This window comes from Mobula hypostoma, chromosome 20, assembly GCF_963921235.1.
Source record: "Mobula hypostoma chromosome 20, sMobHyp1.1, whole genome shotgun sequence".
NCBI lineage: Eukaryota > Metazoa > Chordata > Chondrichthyes > Myliobatiformes > Myliobatidae > Mobula > Mobula hypostoma.
Genome location: NC_086116.1, coordinates 58553755 through 58579534, shown reverse-complemented (window position 1 = coordinate 58579534; position 25780 = coordinate 58553755). Strand labels below are relative to the sequence as shown.

Genomic DNA, 25780 nt, shown 5'->3' with positions numbered 1-25780 from the left:
AATTTTGCATTACTTTGAGCCAATGTGAACAATAAACCAATCAGAAAACTTCATGCTGAAATATGATTACTTGAATTAGGCAAATTTAAATAAAAAATACAGTAAAAAATCACTAAAGATAATACAGCTCAGCACGTCAGAGGTAGCATAAAATACGCTTTATTGGGAACTCTACCAACTCAGCTAACCCTAATGAAAGGTTTTACACCAACTTGCACTTTCTTTGAAGTTAATTCAATACTATACAGTTTTGACTAGAGATGTCCCTTAGTATGTTTTCAAGGTCCCATTAACAAGCATGTTTACTGACAGCACTGGATTATCTGTACTTAACCCAATAACCCTTAATCCAATTCCATTCAGATATTCAGCTCTGCAGTTTCAGAGGCATCAATCTACATTACCTGCTGCAACTTCCCAGTTGCACAGTTCTAAGGAAGAAAATTAAAAGCTTTTGGACAAGACAAGCAAGAAAACCTCACCTAAGTGATCTCATGCTCAGCTCCAATGTCAGATGTAAACCAGCTGGGAGAACATAAATTGCTCTTTATACATAACGTAACAGCACATTCTATTTTAGTTACTCTGGTATTCAGCAATATTTTTTTTGAAGGCTTTCAGCTCTGTTCCATGGATTTGTTTTCTTTCCATTGGATGCAATTTCTGGCCATTTTTATATCTTCCTTGACCAGGAAACAGGGCTTTAGAAGGACCAGAAAGAATGTAATATGCACAAAGAAAACAGAGCCTCAGAAAAGGCAAGGCCTGTATGAAAGCTACCTACGTATGGTACTGCTCCAAAGGAGCTAAACTGAAGTGAAAAGATACAGAAATCCCATTCCTGGATTGAAGGAACATGTTACAAGACTAATAATCTCCTGTATAGGATAAGAGAAAAACTTTCTACTTGATGAGTGATGCTTTCCTCACTTGATATCTCCCACTTGCTTTTTATCAACACTTCTCGTGGTAATCCCTCATTGGAAATTCTGACTAAACTGCAGAATAACTAATGCATAAACTCCCATGTTGAAACTAAAATTTAACTCATTTCTATTCTAACTCCTTCTCTGTAATCTTAAAACTGTGGCACTACATGCATTCTACTCATTCATTCAATTTCATTTGAACCCAGTTCAGACTTATAGCATGGAACATCTCTGTCATTCGGAGTTTAGAAAAATGAGATGTGATCTCATGTCAATGTGCAACATTCATAAGGGGCTAACCAAGACAGCTGCACAGTTGATGGGGTATATAAAGCCAGGGGACAAACTCTTAAAAAAAAGTTGACCATTCAGGACAGGATTGACAAGGTGTTTCTTCATGCAGAGAGAGATAAACGTTTGAAATTCTCTACCCTATTGGGCCGTGGAGGCTCAGTTGCTGAATGTATTTAGAGATCAATTTTTTTGTTATTATCTTACTGAATGATGGTACAGGCACATGGTGGTCTTTGTCCTCCATTTCAAACACTCACAGGTCCGTAGGCCCATTTGTCTCCCCCATACTCTGCCTGTGCTGCACGGTGCTGTGATGGGAACCTGCAGTGAACCCCAGTCCTTCACTGGCACTCCCCCAGCAATGTACTGCCCATAGTCCAATGTGGAGAGGCTGTGGGCCAGGGGAAGTGGCACAGTTGTTCACCTGGCATTGAGTGTTCAGCTTGGTCTCTTCATTATAGCTTTAGAGAAGGTGCAAAGGAGATTTACCAGGATGCTGCCTAGATTAGGGAGCATGTCTTATGAGGATAGGGTGAGAAAACTAGGGCTTTTCTCTTTGGAATTAGGAGGATGAGAGGCACTGTTCCCTCTAAGTTGTGCAGATATGTGGCCACGCAGTAACTAAAATGCTCCCAAGCACATAGCCTCTGTTGCCACACAGCTGGAATTGGACACAGCTAGAAAAAAATTACAAAACATGTAAGATTTTCTTTATTGTACTATATTCCATTATACCCTCCAATTAATAGATAAATGTGATTTTTCAATTTTCATTCTAAATATTTATAATATTCATATTACAAAAACATTTAAAGAGCCACATGGTTTTTTCGGGCCATGTAAAAATTTCCTGCTCGAGTCTGCACAGCTGTAAAAAAAAAAATGAGAGGAAACGTTGATGAAAGGTGACTTGATAAAGGTGTCCAAGATAAGAGGCACAGGGTGGAATGCCAGCGCCTTTTTCCCAGGCCAGAAATGGCTAATAGGAGTAAGCATCATTTTAACTTTAAGGTGATAAGGTGATTGGAGGAAAGAATGTGTGTGTGTGTGCGCGCAGTATGTCAAAGGCAGGTTTTTTTATACAGAGTGGCAGGTGCATGGAATGCACTGTCAGGGGTGGTAGACGCAGATACATTAGGGGCATTTCAGAAACTCTTCTGTAGGCACATGGATGAAAGAAAATGGAAGACTACGTGGGAGGGAAGGGTAGGGTTGGATTGATCCTAGAGTAGGTTAAAGAGTCAGCACAATATTGTGGGCCAAATGGCCTGTACTGTTCTACGTTCAGCATTTAGATGCAAGGCTGTGGGCTGGCTGACACAGTGAGTGAAGGCCATTGCAAGAATTGGCAGCAGCTACTCCTCAATTCTGATGTTGCTATGTGATAGAAACTGCTGGCTCTCCCCTTCAGATGAGTTTCTTATTTCAGGAAAATCTCAGGTAACAGCTTACTTCTCATCTAACAGGATGTAACACGATAGATCATAAGACCCAAGGTCAGTCTATCAACACATCAGAATCAGGTTTAATATCATTAATATTCCTCTATATCATGGAATTTGTTATTTTATGGCATGGAGAAGGCTCTGCCTGTACTCTACAACGGCCCATGATACCTGTGCCAGGAACCTGCCACAACCCCCCATTCCTTGCATCTCAGCGCTGAGAGGGTGAACTGCTATCCCCAGCCTGCCCAATACCATTTCTCACATACAGTCTCTCCACACTGAGCCAAGGCAATTCCAGACATCCTACCCTGCAAAAACTCATTCCAGGGAGGTAGCACCACCACCCCTGCCCCCTGCAACCCCATATTCCCCCCCCCCCCATTGACCTCCAAGGGTGTATGTATACAGGACATTTGATTATGAAAGAACACAACAATTTACTTGATCACATATTGAAACTATTTACACGCACACATATATATTTTCCTTGTTGAGTATTTAATTGGCAGTCTCAATGCTAATAGCTAAATGCTAATGCAAATAGCTTTTCTATTTCTTTTGCAAATTTTCCTTGTACTGTGATTTGGCTTGCTTGGCAGATTTGAGCATTTTGCTGGAAGTCTCAACCTCATAGCAGTCTGTGTCAATGAATTTGTTAATTTTGCAAGACATCAGATTCACAGCTGACTTCTGAATTCTGTCTTGATGTGACGCACCATGCTGAATGCCCTTTCTACATCACAATTAGAATTTGACAGCACCAAAAGCAGCTTCATCAACTGGCTGAGCTCTTTGAATCTCAACTGCCCTGTGCTCACAGATTTTACTTTGGACAGCTTCCCCCAGAACTCACCAACTGGCAAATTTTTATAGTTTGGCACCAGTCCTTCAAGGTCAGTTGAGACATAATCCAGGACTTCCAAGTGGAGCTGTACTCTTGCATCTGCCTTGATCACATTTGGAAATCTCTCTGCCAAAGTCAAAATCTGTGCTGGATTCACATCATCTTGACTCTCTGTATTGACCACTGACAGATTTTTCAAGATTTGCTCTCCAAGATTTTTTGAAAGCACCTGACACAGAATGCTCTGGCATCTTTGAAGAACTGTTTTGTCTTGTAAGGGGGGATCTCTTGTGTTTCCTCACTTAGCAACTGCCTCCTTGCTAGGTACCCAGTAAATAGCTCTTCATCTGGGCAGTGAATTTCAGGGTTGCTCACATCTATCTCCTGAAAGTCACTATTGCAAACAGTGCAGCGAGCAACACTGTCATTATTTTTGATCCCTATTAGGCAGGGGTACACTTTAGTGTAGTCTGGGGTGAAGTGCGTTTTCTTTTTTCTTTTTTTGGAACACTCTGCTATAGCGCTGCAGGACACTAAACTGAACTGATGGACAATGAAAGAGAGAGAGAGAGAGAGGTCAACTGTAAAGCCTGCCCACAAAGAAAACTGATTGGTCTCTCTTTGTGCTAAGTAGACCTATCAGGATGCTCTATCACTCTCTCGCTACATCTGTCTGTCCCTCCCTCTCTCTTGCTCGCTCTCAAAAAAAAATTGATTTCCGGGATATTGTATATAACTTGCGGGCGTCAGGGAGCCGCTATCAATATGCGGGAGACTCCTGGAGCTTCTGGGGGAGGTGGGATATCTGCAATTTACTGTTAGAAGCAATTATTTGTACCAGGCCACTGACTCATCAGCACGTATCAATAATTCACCTCTCTCCATATAATGGTATAATAAGCCCTTTTAAGCTCAGCATCTATAAGTGTTCTCACTCCTGGCATACTTCATGCTAAGTTAGCTAATCTGAGGCAATCCAGAACTCTACACTGACTGGAAGTGTTAGGAGACTTACAAATACATACATTAGGAGTAAACTAATGCCTCCATTCAAGAAGATCCTGGCTGATCAGCTTATAAATTTAACTGTGCACTCAGTCTACTCCGTTAACCTTGTTCATTTAAACCAAATCTACCTCTGCCTTAAATCATTTAAAAATTTCTCATCAGCCATTGTTTGAAGAAGAGAACTCCAAAGACACTCTACCATCAGAAAAAACCTGCCTTATCTGTGTCTGAATCAGCGACCCCTTATTTTTAAGCAGTGACCCTTTGTTCTAGAATCTCAGGGGTTTCCAGCCTTTTCTATGCCATGGACCAACACCAGTAAGCAAGCGATCCATGGAACCCAGGTTGGGAACCCCTGTGATTTTCCCACAAGGGGAAACATTCTCTCCAAAGTTAACCTGTCAAGAACCTTTAATATATTTTCACCAAACAAAGTTTCCATTTGACAAAACTTTGCTGACTTTGATTGACCATTTTTTATTTTACCGAAGTGCTGCAAATAATGTATTAAATCATAACTTCTAGCATTTTCCTTATGATAGCCATTAAGCTAAGTAGCCTGAAGTTTCTTGTTTTCTGTCTCTCTCTCTCTCTGTTTCTAAACTAAGGAAATACATTTTCTATTTTCCAATCTAATGGAACCTCTCCCAAATCTAGAGAATTTATGAATAATTAAATCTTAGTATTCAACCCTCTTAGTGGCCACTTTCTTTAAAAAGGCCTCCAGATAAAGTCCACCAGGCTAAAAGGACTGGTCAACTATAGCTCTAACACTGCTCAATTCTACTTCCCTTGTAATAGCAATTTTCAATTCCTTCCATATCCATTTATAGATCCATCTCTGGGTTGGTACATTTATATTCTGTCTGTGCTATTGGTGCAGCGGCATCCACACCCGAACCTCAGAACAAGAGGTCCCAGGTTTGAATCTGGCTGGCTCCTTGCAAGAGTTCCACACGTGTTGGGTCGAGCGTCGAGCTAGCAACTCCACCTCATAAAACAGAAAAATACTAAAGGAACAGTAAGGTTGCTGCCCAATGTGCCTAATGTCACGGGGAGGTGCATTTCTATTCTACTGTGAAGCCTAATGCAGGACATCTGCTTAATGCATCTGCCATCTCCAGATTTTCTATTAATTGCCCAGACTCACCTTCTATAGGATCTATGCCTAGCTCCATTTCTAAATGTCCACATTGAAACCCTACTGTTTTTTACAGCACTATTTTCTCTCTTAGCTAACCACAGACATAGAGGCCTCCCCTTTAAATGTTTCTTTCTCATTAGAACTTATCTATTCTGTGTATTTCGAGAGATCCCTTTAAATGTTGCTATTGTATCACCACTACCTGTTCCCTTAAGGTAATATGCCAGTTCGATTTAGTTCATCTTCTGAAGCCCATCACCCCTACTGGGGCTTAGGCCACTGACAGTAGCTTAACAGCGTCCTCTGACCAGAGCCAGTCTTTCAAGTCCCCAGATGTAGGCCACCTTAAGATCCTTCCTCTCAATGATGAGGTTTTTGGAGCTTCTATAGCCTGGGTTTTTACTAATTGGGGTTGCTGGCCCCCTGTTCAACCCTCCTCCTTTTGCAGTTGGGGTTGGGGCCACCCATGGCAAGTTATTCACTTTAGTTAAGTCTGTTTTATGGCCTTATTGTTGCCATTCAGGACTATAACAGTAATTTTAGACTCATTCTTCTCTCCCTCACACTGGAACTTCAGTATTATAATCGCTGCTACCCCAAGGTTCCTTCACTGGGAAGCCATTAATTAATCTTATCTTGTTCCACATTACCATATTTTCCTCTGTGGTTGATTCCAGAACACGGCATACTGTCTTATGAAACTATCCCAAAAAAAGTTCCGTGCAATCCTCAACTAGGTAAAGCTTGAAATCTGATTTTTCCAATCTATATACATAGACTTCAATGAGTATTAATTATTACAAGAGGGAGGGAGGGAGGGAGGGAGGGAGGTACAAAGATAAAGCTGAAGTCAAGGTATAAAGGCAATAAGTTATTTAAGACAATTAGACACACTAGCAGAGAATTAAATCCTTTGGCCTGTCGAGTCTGCTCCGCCGTTCCATCATGGCTGATTTATTATCCCTCTAAACCCCATTCTCCTGCCTTCTCCCCATAACCTTTGACACCCTGACTAATCAAGAACCTATCAATCTCTGCTTTCAATATACTCAATGATTTGCCCTCCACAGCTGTCCGTGGCAATGAATTCCACAGATTCACCACTCTCCGGCTACAAATATAAACAAAACACCAATTAACAACCAAAGAATGCTTGACTGATCTTAGATCACAGATACATTTGCAAACTTGTTAACAATGAGTATCAGATGAAACAGATAGGCTCTATAACTGCAGCAACTATACAGCTTCACATATCCCATAAAAATCTATGCTCATGTGCTATTTGATTAGCTACCCCGAGGTGCCATGATTTGAGATGGTGTAAGTGCTATTCTGGATGACAGAAAATATGTTTTGACAAAAATCCTTGAATAGTCTATAGCTTTAAAGTCTTCTCATCCAGCACCAGTTTAATACATTGCTGTTGGCTGTAATTATAACAAGTTGAATAGAACTTGGTGCTTGACTCACCTGTCCATTACTAGATTCCCATCATTGATCCGAACAGTAGTCCACATGTCCCAGTACTCTGCAGTTGTTGGCTGTGTGTGAGGTCCAAACACTGCACCGATCCTAAAATGGTTCATAAGAAAAATCCCATCAAGATGTTTCACTAAAGTCCAAAATTTCATGACTGATAAATGTAAAAACAGGTACCAGTAAAGTGACCTTGCAGTAAGTGTTTGCTGTTTTTTTTCTCAGTGGTCCTTTCTCAGGACTTTTGAAAACTGAATAACGTAATGCTGAACGTGGATCCAGCTGCAGCACGATGACCAGTTCTAAAGACAGAACAACACTAAATACTGCACTCCCTTTATAGTGGACAGCCAGCTTACATTTCATGCTAAAGGCTAGTATGCGTCTTAAAACCAAACTTTCAAACGACAAGGATCGAATTGAGCTAGACTGACAAACAGCAGTATTCCATTTTTATTCACTAATTTTAGTGAAAACATTGACTATGAATATAATGCAGGCTAATCTGGATTGATCAACAATGACTTTCTTGCTTAAAACTAATAAAACAAAAAAGAACTACCACGTGCAGGTTGTGAGAAGTGTTTATTCAGCATTTAGCACACATGTGAAAGCAATTCAGAATGCTCAAGTCAGTATTGTTTAACTTGTGCAGGGAGATGAAACTGGTATGCTGTTATTAATGGGTTGCAAAAATTGAATAGACATCCCACTAAATTGTTGCTCGGAGTGTTGGTGTCTACTGGATATAATTCAGATCTTCCTAGATCCACATGATTACAGACTTCTATCAGATTTCGACAGGAAAGAATCCCACCAGATTCTTTCTTTTCCATCCCTTGACCTTTCCCACCCAACTGACTTCACCTAACACCTTTCAGCTAAACTCTTTTCCCTCTCCCTATTTTTTTATCCCTGCATCTTCCGCGTTCCTTCTCTGTCTTTAAGTCCCCGAACGTCGACTGTTTACTCTTTTCCATAGATGCTGCTTGGCCTGTTGGGTTCCTCTACCATTTTGTGTATGTTGCTCTGGTTACAGACTTACCCTTTTGAGAAAAAATAGTAGTTCATCAGTCTGGTGAAGATTGGTGAAAAGCAACCGCTGTTTTTGAGTAACTGTTACAAAGAAAATTAAGAAAATAATGTAGAAATGCATTGTCAATTTTTAAAAATGCACACAAGTTTCTACGTGCTACCATGCACAACAGACCACACTTAGAATAAGCCATTAACCTCACTTTTTTAAAATCATAACATTACTACAGTTGTGCATCAATATTTACTGTTGTAGATTTCTGACATCATTTTTAAATTTTAATGTCACAAGCAATTTCAGTTACCAGGAACACTGTCCTCACAGCTCTCCATGGGATGGAATCCTAACATTTCATGACTCAGAGAGAAAAATATCCTCATCTCCTGCTAAAATGGGTAATCCATTATTCTGAAATTATACTCTCTTGTTCTAGATATCCCAACAAAGGGAGATATCCTCTCAACATCTTGTGCACTTCAATAAGATCATCTGACAGTTTTCTACACTGCAACCTGTTCACGGCATGGTAGCATAGTGGTTAGCACAAGACGTTGCAGTGCCAGCCACCGGGTTCAATTCCCGCAGCTGCCTGTGAGCAGCTTGTACGTGCTCATCATGAGTTTCCTCTGGGTGCTCTGGGTTCCTCCCACAGTCCAAAGATGTACCTGTTGGTAGGTTAACTGGTCATTGTAAATTGTCCTGTGATTAGGCTAGGATTAAATCAGGGATCACCGGCCGGCGTGGCTCAAAGGGCCAGAAGGTCCTATTCCGTGCTGCATCTCAATAAATAAATAAATTTTCTTTACTTCTGTCCCTTCACCCCACTAATCATCCTGATGAATCTTTTTCTCCACTAGAAATGTAGAAGCCAAACTGTATGAAATGGGTCAGATGCAGTCTCACCAGCATCCTGTAAAAGCACAACAAAACTCCCCTACTTTCATACTCCAAATCTCTTGTAATTAAAGTCAACATTCTACAAGTATCATACATCAAAGTTGCTGGTGAACGCAGCAGGCCAGGCAGCATCTATAGGAAGAGGTGCAGTCGACGTTTCAGGCCGAGACCCTTCGTCAGGACTAACTGAAGGAAGAGTGAGTAAGGGATTTGAAAGCTGGAGGGGGAGGGGGAGATGCAAAATGATAGGAGAAGACAGGAGGGGGAGGGATAGAGCCGAGAGCTGGACAGGTGATAGGCAAAGGGGGTACGAAAGGATCATGGGACAGGAGGCCTAGGGAGAAAGACGGGGGGGGTGACCCAGAGGATGGGCAAAAGGTATATTCAGAGGGACAGAGGGAGAAAAAGGAGAGTGAGAGAAAGAATGTGTGCATAAAAATGAGTAACAGCTGGGGTACGAGGGGGAGGTGGGGCCTAGCGGAAGTTAGAGAAGTCAATGTTCATGCCATCAGGTTGGAGGCTACCCAGACAGAATATAAGGTGTTGTTCCTCCAACCTGAGTGTGGCTTCATTTTTACAGTAGAGGAGGCCGTAGATAGACATGTCAGAATGGGAATGGGATGTGGAATTAAAATGTGTGGCCACTGGGAGATCCTGCTTTCTCTGGCGGACAGAGCGTAGATGTTCAGCAAAGCGGTCTCCCAGTCTGCGTCGGGTCTCACCAATATATAAAAGCATGCAGAACTCGTTGACTTTATTAACTTTGCCTCCAACTTTCACCCTGCCCTCAAGTTTACCTGGTCTATTTCCGACACCTCCCTCCCCTTTCTAGATCTTTCTGTCTCTGTCTCTGGAGACAGCTTATCCACTGATATCTACTATAAGCCTACTGACTCTCACAGCTATCTGGACTATTCCTCTTCTCACCCTGTCTCTTGCAAAAACGCCATCCCCTTCTCGCAATTCCTCCGTCTCCGCCGCATCTGCTCTCAGGATGAGGCTTTTCATTCTAGGACGAGGGAGATGTCTTCATTTTTTAAAGAAAGGGACTTCCCTTCCTCCACTATCAACTCTGCTCTTAAACGCATCTCCTCCATTTCACGTACATCTGCTCTCACTCCATCCTCCCACCACCCCACTAGGAATAGGGTTCCCCTGGTCCTCACCTACCACCCCACCAGCCTCCGGGTCCAACATATTATTCTCCGTAACTTCCGCCACCTCCAACGGGATCCCACCACTAAGCACATCTTTCCCTCCCCCCCTCTCTCTGCATTCCGCAGGGATCGCTCCCTACACAACTCCCTTGTCCATTCGTCCCCCCCATCCCTCCCCACTGATCTCCCTCCTGGCACTTATCCATGTAAGCGGAACAAGTGCTACACATGCCCTTACACTTCCTCCCTTACCACCATTCAGGGCCCCAAACAGTCCTTCCAGGTGAGGCATCACTTCACCTGTGAGTCGACTGGGGTGATATACTGCGTCCGGTGCTCCCGATGTGGCCTTTTATATATTGGTGAGACCCGACGCAGACTGGGAGACCGCTTTGCTGAACATCTACGCTCTGTCCGCCAGAGAAAGCAGGATCTCCCAGTGGCCAAACATTTTAATTCCACATCCCATTCCCATTCTGACATGTCTATCCACGGCCTCCTCTACTGTAAAGATGAAGCCACACTCAGGTTGGAGGAACAACACCTTATATTCCGTCTGGGTAGCCTCCAACCTGATGGCATGAACATCGACTTCTCTAACTTCCGCTAGGCCCCACCTCCCCCTCGTACCCCAGCTGTTATTCATTTTTATGCACACATTCTTTCTCTCACTCTCCTTTTTCTCCCTCTGTCCCTCTGAATATACCTCTTGCCCATCCTCTGGGTCACCCCCCCCCGTCTTTCTCCCTAGGCCTCCTGTCCCATGATCCTCTCGTACCCCCTTTGCCTATCACCTGTCCAGCTCTCGGCTCTATCCCTCCCCCTCCTGTCTTCTCCTATCATTTTGCATCTCCCCCTCCCCCTCCAGCTTTCAAATCCCTTACTCACTCTTCCTTCAGTTAGTCCTGACGAAGGGTCTCGGCCTGAAACGTCGACTGCACCTCTTCCTATAGATGCTGCCTGGCCTGCTGCGTTCACCAGCAACTTTGATGTATGTTGCTTGAATTTCCAGCGTCTGCAGAATCCCTGTTGTTTACGTTTAAATTCTACAAGTATTACTAATTATGTATGGTACCTGCCAATCAACCTTTTGTTTATTAAGCACAGAGACTCTCAGTTTCCTCTGGAGCACAAAATTTGTCGTCTGTGTGCACTTACATAATAATCTCCACTCCTCTTTCCAAAGTGGATAACCTCGCATTTTCCCACATTATCCTCCAGATGCCAATTTCTCTCTCCACTCACCTAATCTGCTTATAGCCCTTTGCAGGCCCTTGGTGTCCTTTTTACAATCACTAACATTGGATTACCTGCTGTTGTGATGATGTGTCTTATATATGAAGTCTAATACAACATAGTCTCTGCTATCTCCGTTTCCCATCTTTCATTTGCAATAAATTATATTTCCACATTTGCAGCTATTGAGATTATATTAGCTGTCAAACATTCCAACCTATCCCCACGACTTCTCTGTTGGGCTCACTGTATGGGTTTGCCAGGGCAAGAAGAAAAAAGTGGTGCCCTTTCTGGCAACATCCGTAGAAAACAGTGATTGACTGAAAATGTGTTACAGGTCCACAATCCCTTATCTGAATTCCTTAGGGTCAGTTGCATTTCGGAATTCAGAATTTTTCAGATTTCAGACCACCCCCCCCACCCCCCCGATACCAAAAAACATGTATGCTCAAGTCCCTTATTTAACCTGTCTCAGTGCGGTGGGCTTTAAGACCCAGCAGCGCACCAAACCTACGCACATCCTCCCGTATACTTTAAATCATCTCTGGATTACTTATAATACCTAATACAATGTAAATGCTATATAAATAATTGTTATACTGTATTGTTTAGGGAATAATGATGAGAAGAAATTTTATTTCCAACAAAAACATTCAATAAAATATAAAAATATACAGCTTCAAACGAACCAAATCAAACACATGGTAAATGACTTATTAGAATAAATGTAGAATGTCACTGTCACTATAAAACTTCAGTAACTTGTCTTTCTGTTTATTTAAATCATATACAGTGGTAGTTCCGACACTATTTTCTTTAGTAAGACGCTACACAGACACACCACAATCAAGCTTCTGCAATAACTCCACTTTCTGTGTTATTGATAGAGAAGATTCCTTCGCTTTTTCTCATTGTTACCCATAGGGGTAACTGCAGCTCTTTTTGACATTTTCACAGTGAAATTAAACACAAAGTCAACAGTGAACACAAAATACCAGTGAACAGCAAATGCACGTGTAACCAGTACGAGCGCTGAGCCACAACTGATGTCTGGCAGCCTCTGCTAGTGCATCTGTATCTCGTCTCAAGCTATACATTAGCTACTCTTGATTTGACCCATTTAGAATAATACATTACATCAACAATCACCATTTCACAATCTAGATTTAGAGAAGACGTACATATAAATTGCCAAGCATCTCAAGGCTGATAGGACTTTACACCCTTCTCACTCACTGATGCCCTATTGTAGTTTTACTGTCTATTCTTCTGGTGCTGCCTAGAGGACTCTCAACCTAATTGCAATGAATTTATGACGAGAAAGAAGCTATTCAGCACAATACACATAGTTATCATCCAATATCTCCCTCTCAGTCTAATTCTTCTTGCCCTCTCAACATATTTCTCTTTCTGCACATGTTTCTGACATTCTGTTTACTTTACACCCTACGGTTCTGTACACTTCTAATGCACTGCATTTTTTAAAAACATGGATAATACCTTTTGCAGAAATCTTGGGTGATTTGTCTCTGGAAAAATTCCTGTAAAGAATGGGGTAAACTATCAGCCACAAGAATTGAGATTATTTTTCAAAACCATATAAATAATTAAAATCAATTAAGAAAAATAGTTTAATACCTCCATTTGATAAACACAGGCTGTTAATAATCAGATGTCCAGGTTTACCATGTTCAGACCTAACACAAAGGAGATGTAATGCTCAAACACTGTAACTAAGAAACTTCCAACAGGGATTATATCACACACATGATAAGTATTGGCTCCATAGCAGATGCTCGCCTCAGACAGGGTGATTTAGCCACTCTAATTGACTAACAGCACAGAAATCCATTTAGATGGAAGGCGTTGCATTCCACTCAATATTTGCTGGTGATTGTGCCCAGCATTACAAATCTCGGATTTCATCAGCTGAATTCAGCCAAAGATTGCCCCAGAGCAATGGTAGAAATCACACAAGATCATAACTCAAGAAGATTTGCTGATGGATTCAGATTGAACTGAGAGCACTTGGACAGAATGCCCAATAAAACAATGCACTGTATGGAAAGTTGGTTGCTGACACTCATGAGTGAGGGCCCATTGGTCAGAGTTGACCACAGATATTGTACCCTAGCTGTCTTATATACATAACCCTGGGTAGTACAATATGGAGAGCAAGCCAGTGCCCATGTAGCAGGCTCCCCCTCTCCGTAGATCTGATGAATCCAAATGAATGGCATAGACCAATACATGCACTCAGTGGCCACTTTATTAGGTACACCTGTTTGTTAATACTAATATATAATCAGCCCATCATGTGGCAGCAACTCAATGCATAAAAGTATGCAGACATGGTCAAGAGGTTCAATTGCTGTTCAGACCAAACATCAGTATGGGGAAGAAATGTGATCTAAGTGACTTTGACTGTGGAATGTTTGTTGGTGCCAGACAAAGTGGTTTGAGTATCTTAGAAACTGCTGATCCCCTGGGATTTATAATTTTTGGCGCAGGTCTCAAGAATTTACCGAGAATGGAGTGAAAAACAAAAAAAAAAGAAATATGCACTGAAAAGCAGTTCTATGGGTGAAAAAGCCTTATTAATGAGAAAGGTCAAAAGAGAATGGTCAAAGTGGTTCAAGTCGACAGGAAGGAAATAACCATGCGTTATAAAAGTGGTGTGCAGAATGTCTTCTCTGAACACAGGTCAGGATGGACTACAGCAGCAGAAGACCACAACACTCCTGTACCTAATAAAGTGGCCACTGAGTGTATATGAAATGTCATTTAAACAGAAGCACGCAAAATGCAATGTTTCAATGGAATTTTTTTTTTAAATACAGTATTTTTGCTGAGTTAGGATTATGCCCCTGTCCAAATGTCAATGATTTTTTAAATGAGAACCTGTACAGCAGCTCCAATGCAACAGTGTCTCCATAATCGTGAGCCAGGATATTGAGCTTCTGCTGAGCTAGGCCCAGTTCTGCCATTAGCCCCTGGACGATATCTGCCTGCTCAAAGATGGAGTATCTGTGCAGCCTCTGGAGAAGAATAAATGGATCTTGATATCAGTTCACTTTGTCAATACTAAGCATCTCCAACCATTTTCTAAAATACATAATATATGCGATAACGTAAGTACTTTATGTCAAGAACTTAATCGCAGGATTCTGCAGAGTGTGGTGCGGACAGCCCAGTGCATCTGCGATTGTGAACTTCCCGTGATTCAGGATATATTCCACCGTGATTCGGGACATATTCCACCGAGATACAACACTGGGTGTCATGGGAGATTGTTTCTGCCTGTGGCCATCGAACTTTGCAGCTCCTCCCGTGGAGGGTCAGACACCCTGAGCCAATAGGCTGGTCCTGGACTTATTTCCATCTGGCATAGTTTGCATATTGTTGTTTGATAGTTTGTGGTTTTTGTATTTCTATATTTATGCTCTATTCTTGGTTGGTGCAGCTGTAACGAAACTCAATTTCCCTCGGGATCAATAAAGTATGTCTATGTCTACAAAGACAGGTGTGTAAAAAGGGACCGAAGGATCACTGAGGACCCAAGTCACCCCAACCACAATCTATTCCAGTTACTACCATCCGGGAAATGGTACTGCAGGATAAAAGCCAGGACCAACAGGCTCTGGGATAGCTTCTTCCACCAGGCCATCAGACCGATTAACTCACACTGATTTGAGTGTATTTCTACGTTACACTGACTGTTCTATTTATTATAAATTATTATGATTGCACATTGCACATTTAGACCCAGACGTAATGTAAAGATTTTTACTCATGTATGCGAAGGAGGTAAGAAATAAAATCAATCCAATTCAATATCTCCCAATCAACTATTTTTCTTAACATAAGTGTCACCATGGAGGCAACCATTCTATGCCAGTAGAAAACAAAAATATCAGAGAAAGAATTGCACAACTTCAGCAAAGAAATTGGTTGTTTGATACTAGACATTGCAACTCAGGAACTACATACTCACAGGTTTATCACTGAATCCAAAGCCAAGAAAATCTACTGCGATAACACGATTAAACCTCAATGTCAAGCCTTCCCAGATCTAAAATAAAAAGAATGTTGTCATAATCCCTTAGTGCTCTCAATTATTCCACAAAATGCTTAGACCATTGAGCGACATAGTTCAGCTACTAAAGGGAAAACTCACTCACTTAAAAGAGGTCCCTTTGAATATATCCCAGCTTACTTCAAATTTAATTTTTAAATAAAAAGTAAATTGGTTTACAGTAACAGTCACTGTGAAGAAAGGATCCTGGCCAACTTTAGCACATATTGGTAGATAATTGTACAATGACCAACTAAGGGGCTGCTACCATTATAATAATCAGTTGCGAGATTCATAAATCAAAACTCAGACTTTAGATAGCAGTTCCCTTCACCTACAGTTGAATTCAACTGAATTCTCTCCCTGAGAGACTGCAATCCCTCATTGACAACATGTCCCCTCCCTTCAATTCCAATTTTTTCTCCCCACAATAAACTCAAAGAGAAAAAAATCCTTATGTAAATTGTATCAGCTTCCTAAGCTGCTCCTACCTTGTGCCAATCATAGCTTGATGTTGGGAAGCCATGCAAAAGTATCACTGTATCAGAACTACCAAAAGCACCAATGGAATCTGAAATATAGCATAAAAATACCACATTAAGACAGTTTCAAAGGGTGTCTGATAGTCCTGCAGTTAAGTTCAATACAAGCAACTCCAAGGCAATGTTCAAGGATTGGTGGTCTGGGCACAGTAACACAGCAGTTAGCCTAATGCTCTACAGCACCCGCGACCCAGATCCAATTCCTACTGCTGTACGTTCTCCTCGTGACCGCGTGGGTTTCTTCCAGATGCTCGAGTTTCCTCCTACATTCTAAAGACATGTGTTAGGGTTACTCAGTTGTGGTCGTGCTCTGTTGATGCCAGAAGAGTGGCAAAACTTGCAGGCTAGAAGGTTAATTGGTCACTACAAGTTGTCTCATGATTAGGCTGGCATAAATCTGGGGTTGTGGGGTTTTTGGTGAGGTGGATCAAAGAGCTGCGAGGGCGTATTCCATGCTGTATCTCAAATAAATAAAAATAAAAATAAATGCATTGGCATAACCCTAAGATGCCATTGAATGTTATGAAAATACAGGTATTTTGGATTAAAACAGCATTTCTCTCCATGCAGATCACCAGCCTTTGCTACTGAGTGAGCAACTGGTGACCCAACTCACCTTTAAGGATAATTCAGCCTTTGAAACTAGGATTGACTGCTAAGCTTTATTAACCCGATTAGATGATGATCCCGCCTTGTCTGATGATCATAATTATGGCTCTAGAAACTCTTTTTTTAGTACTATATTAATCAGTCTCAGGTTTATCATCACGAACATAGGTCATGAAATTTGTTGTTTTGCAGCAGCAGTAAGTACATTCCAATACGATAAAAAATTACTACAAGTCACAATGTTGTTTATCCTTCATATGGCAGAGTTTTTTTCTTCACACTTTTAATGCTTCAAATGCTGAAGTGTGCCCGGGAGGGGCAGATGAAAATCATTTGGGAGCCGAGGTTGGATCAATCTTTGTCTGGTATCTCGTCCACAGCCATTCCAGCATGGGTGGTCGAGAGTTGGCATCGCCTGACGCAGGCAAGCCTCCACACAAAATACTCTGCAGATGCTGGGGTCAAAGCAACACTCACTACAAGCTGGAGGAACTCAGCAAGTCGGGCAGCATCCGTGGAAACGAACAGTCAACGTTTCGGGCCGGAACCCTTCAACGTGTTGATCCAGGTCGTCGAGGATAAGTTACAAAAAGAAATATAAACAAATAAATAAGTAGCGCAAAAAAATGTGAGGTGGTGTTCGTGGTCCGTTCAGAAATTTGATGAAGTGGAAGAAGCTGTCTCTAAAATGTTGTGTATTCCTAAAACTCTCACCATCCATGACATACCCTCTTTTCTATTCCCCATATACCAGTCCAATACAAATGAAGAAAAGTAGTAATTCTTACAGCAGTCCCTGATGAATTCCTCTATGCATTTACCTCCAGCCGAAACAATAACTTGTCACAACTGTTAATGTTTCCTAGCTTGGCCATGCCACTGCGATCCCTTTTATTCTATACTCTTCAAAGGTGAGGATGATTTAGCTAAGCGAGCCCCATTTGCCCACTTCTTTCTCAAGTAATCTTTATCAAGTACCTTTAGGAAGTCGGTGTACAAAGGCATATCTCACTCATTGTTATTTTATTTCAAAAACACTTCCATCATGTTAGTTCAACACAATTTGCCAAATCATGGTTGCTTTCCCTCTTCAATCCACAATTCAGCAAATGATAGCTAATTCTGTTTCTAGCACCTTCACCCTCACTGACCAACTGGTATTTATTGACTTTACCCTTAAAAACTCGTTTGACCCAAGGGCACAACATATGCTATAATAATGTTATAAGAAGAAAGCTGGGTTGTTTTTTCTGGAGCGTCAAAGGCTGAGGAGCAACCTGGTCAAAGTATACAGAGAGATAAATAGCCCTCTGACACTACTGGTCAAAGTATACAGAGTGATAAACAGCCCTCTGACACTACTGGTCAAAGTATACAGAGAGATAAACAGCCCTCTGACACTACTGGTCAAAGTATACAGAATGATAAACAGCCCTCGGACACTACTGGTCAAAGTGTACAGAGAGATAAATAGCCCTCTGACACTACTGGTCAAAGTATACAGAGTGATAAACAGCCCTCGGACACTACTGGTCAAAGTGTACAGAGTGATAAACAGCCCTCGGACACTACTGGTCAAAGTATACAGAGAGATAAACAGCCCTCTGACACTACTGGTCAAAGTATACAGAGTGATAAACAGCCCTCTGACACTACTGGTCAAAGTATACAGAGTGATAAACAGCCCTCTGACACTACTGGTCAAAGTATACAGAGAGATAAACAGCCCTCTGACACTACTGGTCAAAGTGTACAGAGTGATAAACAGCCCTCGGACACTACTGGTCAAAGTATACAGAGTGATAAACAGCCCTCTGACACTACTGGTCAAAGTGTACAGAGTGATAAACAGCCCTCGGACACTACTGGTCAAAGTATACAGAGTGATAAACAGCCCTCGGACACTACTGGTCAAAGTGCACAGAGTGATAAACAGCCCTCGGACACTACTGGTCAAAGTATACAGAGTGATAAACAGCCCTCGGACACTACTGGTCAAAGTATACAGAGTGATAAACAGCCCTCGGACACTACTGGTCAAAGTATACAGAGTGATAAACAGCCCTCGGACACTACTGGTCAAAGTGTACAGAGTGATAAACAGCCCTCGGACACTACTGGTCAAAGTATACAGAGTGATAAACAGCCCTCGGACACTACTGGTCAAAGTGTACAGAGTGATAAACAGCCCTCTGACACTACTGGTCAAAGTGTACAGAGTGATAAACAGCCCTCGGACACTACTGGTCAAAGTGTACAGAGTGATAAACAGCCCTCTGACACTACTGGTCAAAGTGTACAGAGTGATAAACAGCCCTCGGACACTACTGGTCAAAGTGTACAGAGTGATAAACAGCCCTCTGACACTACTGGTCAAAGTGTACAGAGTGATAAACAGCCCTCGGACACTACTGGTCAAAGTATACAGAGTGATAAACAGCCCTCTGACACTACTGGTCAAAGTGTACAGAGTGATAAACAGCCCTCGGACACTACTGGTCAAAGTATACAGAGTGATAAACAGCCCTCGGACACTACTGGTCAAAGTGTACAGAGTGATAAACAGCCCTCGGACACTACTGGTCAAAGTATACAGAGTGATAAACAGCCCTCTGACACTACTGGTCAAAGTGTACAGAGTGATAAACAGCCCTCGGACACTACTGGTCAAAGTATACAGAGTGATAAACAGCCCTCTGACACTACTGGTCAAAGTGTACAGAGTGATAAACAGCCCTCGGACACTACTGGTCAAAGTATACAGAGTGATAAACAGCCCTCGGACACTACTGGTCAAAGTGTACAGAGTGATAAACAGCCCTCGGACACTACTGGTCAAAGTGTACAGAGTGATAAACAGCCCTCGGACACTACTGGTCAAAGTGTACAGAGTGATAAACAGCCCTCTGACACTACTGGTCAAAGTGTACAGAGTGATAAACAGCCCTCGGACACTACTGGTCAAAGTGTACAGAGTGATAAACAGCCCTCTGACACTACTGGTCAAAGTATACAGAGTGATAAACAGCCCTCGGACACTACTGGTCAAAGTGTACAGAGTGATAAACAGCCCTCGGACACTACTGGTCAAAGTATACAGAGTGATAAACAGCCCTCGGACACTACTGGTCAAAGTGTACAGAGTGATAAACAGCCCTCTGACACTACTGGTCAAAGTATACAGAGTGATAAACAGCCCTCGGACACTACTGGTCAAAGTATACAGAGTGATAAACAGCCCTCGGACACTACTGGTCAAAGTGTACAGAGTGATAAACAGCCCTCGGACACTACTGGTCAAAGTGTACAGAGTGATAAACAGCCCTCGGACACTACTGGTCAAAGTGTACAGAGTGATAAACAGCCCTCGGACACTACTGGTCAAAGTGTACAGAGTGATAAACAGCCCTCGGACACTACTGGTCAAAGTATACAGAGTGATAAACAGCCCTCGGACACTACTGGTCAAAGTGTACAGAGTGATAAACAGCCCTCGGACACTACTGGTCAAAGTATACAGAGTGATAAACAGCCCTCGGACACTATGGTCAAAGTATACAGAGTGATAAACAGCCCTCGGACACTACTGGTCAAAGTATACAGAGTGATAAACAGCCCTCGGACACTACTGGTCAAAGTGTACAGAGTGATAAACAGCCCTCTGACACTACTGGTCAAAGTATACAGAGTGATAAACAGCCCTCTGACACTACTGGTCAAAGTGTACAGAGTGATAAACAGCCCTCGGACACTACTGGTCAAAGTATACAGAGTGATAAACAGCCCTCGGACACTACTGGTCAAAGTATACAGAGTGATAAACAGCCCTCGGACACTACTGGTCAAAGTGTACAGAGTGATAAACAGCCCTCGGACACTACTGGTCAAAGTGTACAGAGTGATAAACAGCCCTCGGACACTACTGGTCAAAGTGTACAGAGTGATAAACAGCCCTCGGACACTACTGGTCAAAGTGTACAGAGTGATAAACAGCCCTCGGACACTACTGGTCAAAGTGTACAGAGTGATAAACAGCCCTCGGACACTACTGGTCAAAGTGTACAGAGTGATAAACAGCCCTCGGACACTACTGGTCAAAGTGTACAGAGTGATAAACAGCCCTCGGACACTACTGGTCAAAGTGTACAGAGTGATAAACAGCCCTCGGACACTACTGGTCAAAGTGTACAGAGTGATAAACAGCCCTCGGACACTACTGGTCAAAGTGTACAGAGTGATAAACAGCCCTCGGACACTACTGGTCAAAGTGTACAGAGTGATAAACAGCCCTCGGACACTACTGGTCAAAGTGTACAGAGTGATAAACAGCCCTCGGACACTACTGGTCAAAGTGTACAGAGTGATAAACAGCCCTCGGACACTACTGGTCAAAGTGTACAGAGTGATAAACAGCCCTCGGACACTACTGGTCAAAGTGTACAGAGTGATAAACAGCCCTCGGACACTACTGGTCAAAGTGTACAGAGTGATAAACAGCCCTCGGACACTACTGGTCAAAGTGTACAGAGTGATAAACAGCCCTCGGACACTACTGGTCAAAGTGTACAGAGTGATAAACAGCCCTCGGACACTACTGGTCAAAGTGTACAGAGTGATAAACAGCCCTCGGACACTACTGGTCAAAGTGTACAGAGTGATAAACAGCCCTCGGACACTACTGGTCAAAGTGTACAGAGTGATAAACAGCCCTCGGACACTACTGGTCAAAGTGTACAGAGTGATAAACAGCCCTCGGACACTACTGGTCAAAGTGTACAGAGTGATAAACAGCCCTCGGACACTACTGGTCAAAGTGTACAGAGTGATAAACAGCCCTCGGACACTACTGGTCAAAGTGTACAGAGTGATAAACAGCCCTCGGACACTACTGGTCAAAGTGTACAGAGTGATAAACAGCCCTCGGACACTACTGGTCAAAGTGTACAGAGTGATAAACAGCCCTCGGACACTACTGGTCAAAGTGTACAGAGTGATAAACAGCCCTCGGACACTACTGGTCAAAGTGTACAGAGTGATAAACAGCCCTCGGACACTACTGGTCAAAGTGTACAGAGTGATAAACAGCCCTCGGACACTACTGGTCAAAGTGTACAGAGTGATAAACAGCCCTCGGACACTACTGGTCAAAGTGTACAGAGTGATAAACAGCCCTCGGACACTACTGGTCAAAGTGTACAGAGTGATAAACAGCCCTCGGACACTACTGGTCAAAGTGTACAGAGTGATAAACAGCCCTCGGACACTACTGGTCAAAGTGTACAGAGTGATAAACAGCCCTCGGACACTACTGGTCAAAGTGTACAGAGTGATAAACAGCCCTCGGACACTACTGGTCAAAGTGTACAGAGTGATAAACAGCCCTCGGACACTACTGGTCAAAGTGTACAGAGTGATAAACAGCCCTCGGACACTACTGGTCAAAGTGTACAGAGTGATAAACAGCCCTCGGACACTACTGGTCAAAGTGTACAGAGTGATAAACAGCCCTCGGACACTACTGGTCAAAGTGTACAGAGTGATAAACAGCCCTCGGACACTACTGGTCAAAGTGTACAGAGTGATAAACAGCCCTCGGACACTACTGGTCAAAGTGTACAGAGTGATAAACAGCCCTCGGACACTACTGGTCAAAGTGTACAGAGTGATAAACAGCCCTCGGACACTACTGGTCAAAGTGTACAGAGTGATAAACAGCCCTCGGACACTACTGGTCAAAGTATACAGAGTGATAAACAGCCCTCGGACACTACTGGTCAAAGTGTACAGAGTGATAAACAGCCCTCGGACACTACTGGTCAAAGTGTACAGAGTGATAAACAGCCCTCGGACACTACTGGTCAAAGTGTACAGAGTGATAAACAGCCCTCGGACACTACTGGTCAAAGTGTACAGAGTGATAAACAGCCCTCGGACACTACTGGTCAAAGTGTACAGAGTGATAAACAGCCCTCGGACACTACTGGTCAAAGTGTACAGAGTGATAAACAGCCCTCGGACACTACTGGTCAAAGTGTACAGAGTGATAAACAGCCCTCGGACACTACTGGTCAAAGTGTACAGAGTGATAAACAGCCCTCGGACACTACTGGTCAAAGTGTACAGAGTGATAAACAGCCCTCGGACACTACTGGTCAAAGTATACAGAGTGATAAACAGCCCTCTGACACTACTGGTCAAAGTGTACAGAGTGATAAACAGCCCTCGGACACTACTGGTCAAAGTATACAGAGTGATAAACAGCCCTCGGACACTACTGGTCAAAGTATACAGAGTGATAAACAGCCCTCGGACACTACTGGTCAAAGTGTACAGAGTGATAAACAGCCCTCGGACACTACTGGTCAAAGTGTACAGAGTGATAAACAGCCCTCGGACACTACTGGTCAACATCAACCAAGATGTCCATCTAAGCTAGCCCCGTTTGCCCATATTTGACTCACATCCCTCAAAATTATGAGAGAAATAGATAGGGTAGATGGTCATAGTTCACCCCACACCAACTCCACCCCCGCCACCACAGGTGTCAATACTAAAAGACATAGCTTTAAAGTGAGAGGAGGAAAGTTTAAATGAGAATGTTTCTTTTACACATTGAATACACTGTCAGGGGAAATGGTGGAAGCAGATACAATGCAATGGAAGAGGCATTTAGAGAGACACGTGATCAGGAAGAGAACATGGGAATATAGACCATGCACGGGCAAACATACCGTTTAAATTGGCATCATGGTTATGTTGGAGCCTGATGCTTTTATGATCCAAAGGTTCTTTGGAAGTCAGGAATGAGGCATAAAACTTGTTGCTTGTGATCAATTTATTAAGCGTTACAAGATCAAAGACAACATAGTAAGATGAAGCATGACAAGAGAGAACAAAGAGAAAGGCAAACAAAGGGAAGAACAGGGGGAAAAGAGCAGAAGAAGAGAGCAAGACAAAGCTGGTGTGATCTTATACAAGGCTACTGATAACAGAAAATGCCATTGAAATTCCAACAGATAACAGTTAACCAATCAAATAGCTTGACTCAAGTAATGTGACACACACCAATGAAACCAAGAAGTTTCCAGAAAAATACAGAGGCAATTGTAAGCACTGAAAAACTCACTGAGCAACTGTGTGTATATAGGTAATTATATAAAAATACAAACCCCATCTCCAGAAAGGTTGGGATATTTTCCAAAATGCAATAAAAACAAAAATCTGTGATATGTTAATTCACGTGAACCTTTATTTAACTGACAAAAGTACAAAGAAAAGATTTTCAATAGTTTTACTGACCAACTTAATTGTGTTTTGTAAACATACACAAATTTAGAATTTGATGGCTGCAACACACTCAACAAAAGTTGGGACAGAGTTAAAATAAGATTGAAAAGTGCACAGAATATTCAAGTAATACTGGTTTGGAAGACTCCACATTAGGCAGGCTAATTGGTAGCAGGTGAGGTATCATGACTGGGTATAAAAGTAGCGTCCATCAAAGGCTCAGTCTTTGCAAGCAAGGATGGGTCGTGGCTCACCCCTTTGTGCCAAAATTCCTGAGAGAATTGTCAGTCAGTTCAAAAGGAATATTTCTCAATGGAAGATTGCAGAGAATTTAGGTCTTTCAACATCCACAGTACATAATATTGTGAAAAGATTCAGAGAATTCAGAGACATCTCAGTGCATAAAGGGCAAGGTCCGAAACCACTGTTGAATGCACGTGATCTTCAAGCCCTCAGGCGGCACTGCCTAAGAAACCGTCATGCTACTGTGACAGTTATAGCCACCTGGGCTCGGGAGTACTTCGGAAAACCATTGTCACTCAACACAGTCCGTCGCTGCATCCAGAAATGCAACTTGAAACTGTATTATGCAAGGAGGAAGCCATATATCAACTCTATGCAGAAACGCCGGCGAGTTCTCTGGGCCCGAGCTCATCTCAGATGGATCAAAGGACTGTGGAACCGTGTGCTGTGGTCAGATGAGTCCACATTTCAGCTCGTTTTCGGGAAAAATGGGCATCGAGTTCTCCGTGCCAAAGATGAAAATGACCATCCAGCTTGTTATCAGCGAAAGGTGCAAAAGCCAGCATCTGTGATGGTATAGGGGTGCATCAGTGCCCACGACATGGGTGAGTTGCATGTATGTGAAGGTACCATTGGCTCTGAGGCGTATATTAGGATCTTAGAGGAACGTATGTTGCCATCAAGGCGACGTCTCTTCCTGGGACGTCCATGCTTATTTCAGCAGGACAATGCCAGACCACAATCTGCACGGGCTACAACAGCTTGGCTTTGTAGACAGAGTGCGTGTGCTTGACTGGCCTGCTGCCAGTCCAGATCTATCTCCTATTGAAAATGTATGGTGCATCATGAAGAGGAGAATCAGACAACGGAGACCATGGACTGTTGAGCAGCTGAAGTCTTAGATCAAGCAAAACTGGACAAAATTTCCAATTGCAAATCTACTACAATTAGTATCCTCAATTCCAAAACGATTAAAAAGCATTATTAAAAGGAAAGGTGATGTAACACAATGGTAAACATGCCTCTGTCCCAACTCTTGTTGAGTGTGTTGCAGCCATCAAATTCTAAATTTGTGTATGTTTACAAAATACAATTAAGCTGGTCAGTAAAAGTATCGAAAATCTTTTCTTTGTACTTTTGTCAGTTAAATAAAGGTTCACCTGAATTAACATGTCACAGATTTTTGTTTTTATTGCATTTTGGAAAATATCCCAACTTTTCTGGAAATGGGGTTTGTACGAACAAGCATCAATAAAAATAACAAGTCTACAGCCCAATCCAACAGTTGGCAAAGACATCATGTGCTGAAGGGCCTGTTCCTGTCTTCTACTGTTCTATCTTCTTATGCAATCACAGTCCTCTTAAAAACATGACTGGATCTATAACTGAGGAACTGAACTTGACAAAGCATACAGCAAGGGAAGTAATTTGGGTAACAAAAACAGAGTATATCTAAGCATGTTGTCAAAAACCATCTGTATAAGACAATGCTGCAGCAACAAATTACATAATTTTAAGATGCCATTGTAATCAGAATTCATGTCTCTCATAA

General features: G+C 42.5%; 1 protein-coding gene across 6 annotated transcripts in view; it reads right to left on the bottom strand.

Moving 5' to 3' along the window:
* mest (mesoderm specific transcript) overlaps positions 1-25780 on the bottom strand; it is a 39681-nt gene that overhangs the window by 9468 nt on the left and 4433 nt on the right. For all 6 annotated transcript variants that reach the window (XR_010021144.1, XR_010021143.1, XM_063073037.1 and 3 more), the window contains exons 3-9: positions 16039-16118; positions 15467-15544; positions 14374-14510; positions 13111-13169; positions 12973-13013; positions 8192-8262; positions 7141-7242 (exon numbers count right to left, since the gene is read on the bottom strand). Coding sequence is in view for 4 of the 6 variants with exons in the window: in XM_063073037.1 (XP_062929107.1) it covers positions 7141-7242; positions 8192-8262; positions 12973-13013; positions 13111-13169; positions 14374-14510; positions 15467-15544; positions 16039-16118 (568 nt within the window). In the remaining 2 variants the exon portion in view is untranslated. The remainder of the gene's footprint in view (positions 1-7140; positions 7243-8191; positions 8263-12972; positions 13014-13110; positions 13170-14373; positions 14511-15466; positions 15545-16038; positions 16119-25780) is intronic.